The sequence below is a fragment of the Miscanthus floridulus genome, chromosome 3, assembly GCF_019320115.1.
Source record: "Miscanthus floridulus cultivar M001 chromosome 3, ASM1932011v1, whole genome shotgun sequence".
NCBI classification, from domain to species: Eukaryota; Viridiplantae; Streptophyta; class Magnoliopsida; order Poales; family Poaceae; genus Miscanthus; species Miscanthus floridulus.
This window is the reverse complement of record NC_089582.1, coordinates 142950092-142954806: the sequence shown is the minus strand read 5'-3', so window position 1 is coordinate 142954806 and position 4715 is coordinate 142950092. Positions and strand designations below refer to the sequence as shown.

Here is a 4715-nt window from a genome sequence, read left to right as displayed (position 1 = left end):
CACAACAATTCAGCCGAAACAGTATTTTTCAGGCAGTTTCAGCCAAGTTTCAGACCAGCGAACGGGGGATGTGGCTTGCAGAAGCCATGTCGTCAGTGAGCGACTTCATTTTTGTGAAGTACTCGTTGATCGTAGATGCGCCCTTGGACGCAGTCGCCAACGCCATCCTCGTGCTGATCAGGCGTGCGCGAGATTGAGAGGCAAAGATCCCCTCGATGGCGGTCCATGCCACGGCGGCGGTCTCTGCACTTGAGACCTATTGCAGAATCTCACGAGAAAGAGAGGAGAGCAGGTAACTCAAGACCTGTTGGTCCTTGGCCACCCATGCCCCATACTCCTTGTTCGGGATCGGCTCCACATCCTTGTCATCTCCCTCCTTCTTCAGTAGGAACTTTGATGGCAGCTCTGCCGTAGGGTAGAGGTGGTGGGACAGTTCCACCCCTCTAATCGAGGAGAGGACTTGAGCTCGCCACAGTGGATGATTCCCGTGAGTCAGCTTCTCGCTGACGGGCAAGAATGCGAGGGAGAGCGCAGCAGGTGGAACAGAGGAGGAAGCCATAGCACGAGTCCGTGAGGAGAAAGGCTTTGGATACCATGTAAATTTGGGGTTAACGAGATGCTCCTCCTAGGCTCTCGGTTCCGTGTTATATAGATCAAGAAAAGCCCCTGATGTGGCTTGTACAACATTTCAAGATTACAAGAGATATACTCTACAACAAACTAACAAACCTCTACAAGATATGCCTATGCCTAACAACCTGGGCGCCTAGCCATGTACCGGACCATGTGTCCAGGTTCATTCATCACATGCGTGCACAACAGCCTAAGGGATATGTTCTCCAACAAACACATGTTCCACAATTCAATAATAATCACAACGTCAAACTGAATCCGATGTAAATTCGTGGGATCAACTCCCAGTCCTAGGAGACATAAAGTTAACTCGGTAACAAAAGAAGATAAGACTGGCCGGTGTCAAACATGGCGTCCCCAAGTTTATTATTACCTTTTCATTCACAAATAAAATAGTTGTGAATAGCTTCAGTGGCCGGAATTTTTCCCTTGCCTGGCCAGTTGTAAATTGGTTATTATAGAGTTTTTTCTCCTTTTCTTCAAATAATAATAATATAAAAATAAGGTAAGATCGTTCGGGGAAAAAATAAAATAGCAGCCTCCGATAGAACACCAACGGCAACGGACATGGTGGCATCATGCAAGCCTCCATCAGCTATGCTCAGTACGCTGAAATATGTGCTCATCATGATGTTAAGAGAAAATAATGGATATTGATGCCTCGGTTGCGACTGTGGAAATTTGGAGGATGCACTACATTATGCATGCACCAACTGTATCATGGAATATGCACTGCCTATTTGCCTATTTATAGGTAATTTTCATGACGACATGTTGGATCCGACAGTGGTCCCTGCTGCATAAGGAGGAGGAGCGACCGATGTTCGAACGAGGATGCAGAGACTTAGAAACAATGATTATGGCGGTCTTAAAAAAGTTTGGGTGGAGTTTTTTTTAATCGAATTGAAGCTTAGTCCTAATTCTTTTCCAAGCTTGTATGAGTTTGTCCTGGATGGGCTGAACCTTGTTGCTTTTATTTTCTTTCTCTCGGTTGTAAGAGTTAATAAGCCTCATGGCTTTGGATTGTGTTCAACTCTCAGTTGTGTACCATTCCTAGATGGTAGAGGCTGGAACCACTACTGGACTCGTATGCTTTGCCGAGGGCGGCCCAGAAACCCTCGGCAAAGGCTTTGCCGAGGGCTGCCCTCGGCAAAGACCCCTCGGGAAATTTTTTGACGGCGAAGGGGTCTTTGCCGAGGGCCCTTTATCGGGCACTCGGCAAAGCCTTTGCCGAGGGCTGGAGCGGCACTCGGCAAAGAAAAGCAGCCGTCACGGTGCCGGCGCCTGGGACGGAGTCTTTGCCGAGGGCCGTCTCCGGGGGCCCTCGGCAAAGAATTATTCTGTTTTTTTAAAAAAAAATCTTTGCCGAGGGCCTCCAACCATGGCCCTCGGCAAAGAAATGTGCAGAATTTTTCCAAAAAAATCTTTGCCGAGGGCAATGGGACGGCCCTCGGCAAAGAACTATTCTTTTTTTTTTTTGAAAAATCTTTGCCGAGGGCTTCCACGCAGGCCCTCGGCAAAGAAATTTTATTTTTTAAAAAAAAAATCTTTGCCGAGGGCCTCCAACCATGGCCCTCGGCAAAGAAATGTTGCAGAAATTTTATTTTTTTTAAAAAAAATCTTTGCCGAGGGCAATGGGACGGCCCTCGGCAAAGGACCCTTCTTTGTCGAGGGCCTTGGTCATTGCCCTCGGCAAAGAGGCAGAAATTTAATTTTTTTTTTGTTTTTTGCATTCCATCGACACAAGCATTTCATATATATACATATATATATCAACCATCACATATATATATCACACATGACCCATTTTCTCACAATATATCACAACCATAATTGTGAACCACAAATCACAATATATTACAACGACAAGTCACATGTTTATCATCATTCACATGTTTATTACGACAAGTTCATGAAATCCAAGCACAAGTCAGAACCATAAACCACAAATATTACAATAAAGTCCAACCACATCACCTAGCACTAGTCCTCATCAAGGTAGCCTATGAGACGGTGGTGAAGAAAAGGCGGGATCACCCGGTGACGCACTACCAAATTGATTGGAACCCGCGGATGGAGGCTGCACAAAGAAGCAGAGATTGTATGTGTGAGTAATCCGGGAAAACAGTTTTGGAACTTTATCACACTCGACCTCTCTTGTATAGAACAGTGGGTGTTATTGACATGATAGTTTCACAATTCTTGTGGCTTTGAGCAATCAGATGGCCTCACCTATTATGTAAATATATATATGACTATTAGCATAACAGGTATGTATGTAAGACTCAAGTACTGCTTCGGTGCTTCCAGAAGCACCAATAATTTTGGTTGGTCAAGGATCCCGAGATCACTATGGGGCAAATATCGTAAGCCTGTAACGAAGGGAGCACAGATAGCACAACTGAAGGATGACACAGGGAAAGTGCTTCATTTTAAGTGAGCTTAAGCACACTAGGAAAATTTGAGTCATGCAAATACATGCTAGAATTTATTGTAAAATATAAGCATACTTCAAGTTATTACCCCTTCAAGATCACTCCAAGGAGGCTTTCCATCGAACATCTCTATGATGGTGCAGCCGAGACTCCATATATCAACAGCGAGATCATAGCCTACATCTTTCATTAGTGTAGCTTGAACCATCTGAAGAAAGAAAAAATTTATCAATAACAGTACAAATAAATTTCTAGTCACAAGCATGTTACTAACTTTGATATAAAAATAAACACATGAAGCAGCAAAATACAGTAATAGGCTCATTTGACAAGCCAAATTGGCTTTCTACTAAAGGCTAACTAATTCATTAAAAAAAACTGCCACCCAAGCTGTGAACTAGAGAAATGAGCTACTGTTGTTTTATTTTGTATGTCTCACAATTGGTTGCCTAACTAACTGCCCGTTTGTGAGTTCATATATCAAATAATATTTATTTTGATTACAAATGCATTTCGTACAAAGTTAAGAGAGCTTCATAGCCCATCAACATAATATATGTTCTTATTCCTTTGTTGCACACACTGACTTTAAGCAGCCCATGCAACAGGCTCTGGAGTCTCACTGTACTTTGCAGTTTCAGTAAGTACAGAACTTCTGAGCTCCCAATGTTTTTTTTTCACGATCTTGCCTGAGCATATTACTCGAGTTCACACTGTAATTGACAACCCATGCTGAAAACAGTGTAAGGTTAGATAAAAATCATAGTATTATCGTGTTATGCAACATTACAATTTTATACAGACCAAAGTTTGTGTGTGTGGTGGGGGGGTCACATGTTGTACATAGAAAATTAAATTGATACTTAGTTGCATGAAAAGTTGGTAGTAATACAAGGAATATCTTAAGATACCTCTGGGGCCATCCAGTATGGTGTTCCCTTCAGTGAAAGATTAGGGGCTGCAGTACTTAACTGGTAAAAGGAGAAAATGGTGTCAATGGTGCCACATGAAAAATGTTACTGAACTCATGAGTCTATACTCACATGCTTGGCCATTCCAAAGTCAGCCAATTTGACTACACCCTAGTACAGAGATTACATGATGAACTAAAAAGCAGAGCCCCTTTTTCGTTGACTTCTGTCCAGAACAGGTGAACTGTAGGGCAATAGTAGTAGATGTCTGTTATGAGCAATTGTCAACTGCTCGAAAATTCAGTTGAAACAAACATTCTAGTACAGAGACAGTCCCAATCCCCTTTGTTCCTACATTTCCACATCTCAATAAATGCTAAGGATCCCCGAATAATCATAAACGCCTTTCAACTACTAGCTGAAAGTAACATCTCAACCGATTGTTGGAACTATGGAATCATACTACAATGCCAATTGCAAATTGACTGCAAATGTAGCACTTCCCCTACACACGTGAGTAGAATCTACAGGCAATCAAATCGAGCCATGCTACACATACAGTCATCCATGCGATCGAATTGAATTCCGATTAAATTGGGCGAAAGAAGAAAAAGGGGCGATTTATTTTGGAAGCAGAAAACACCGCACCTGGCCGCGAGCGTCGTCCTGTCGCCCCACCCATCGGCTATCCCGAGCGGGTCCGGTAGCCTGGGCGAGGGCAGCGGCAGCGGGTGCA

General features: G+C 43.4%; 1 protein-coding gene across 2 annotated transcripts; it reads right to left on the bottom strand.

Moving 5' to 3' along the window:
• Positions 1-2543: 2543 nt before the first annotated feature.
• On the bottom strand, positions 2544-4436 carry LOC136547329 (mitogen-activated protein kinase kinase kinase 5-like). Of its 2 annotated transcripts, none has more exons than XM_066539288.1 (4): positions 4112-4436; positions 3980-4039; positions 3157-3276; positions 2544-2713 (listed from the first exon to the last, which is right to left on the bottom strand). In XM_066539288.1, exons 1-4 carry the CDS (start codon positions 4121-4123, stop codon positions 2627-2629), a joined length of 279 nt encoding a protein of 92 aa, XP_066395385.1. In that variant the 5' UTR covers positions 4124-4436; the 3' UTR covers positions 2544-2626. The 2 variants fall into 2 exon arrangements, with proteins under 2 accessions (XP_066395385.1, XP_066395386.1); XM_066539289.1 differs by lacking the exon at positions 2544-2713 and adding an exon at positions 2778-2865 and having other exon boundaries at positions 4112-4433.
• Between the last annotated feature and the right edge of the window lie 279 nt (positions 4437-4715).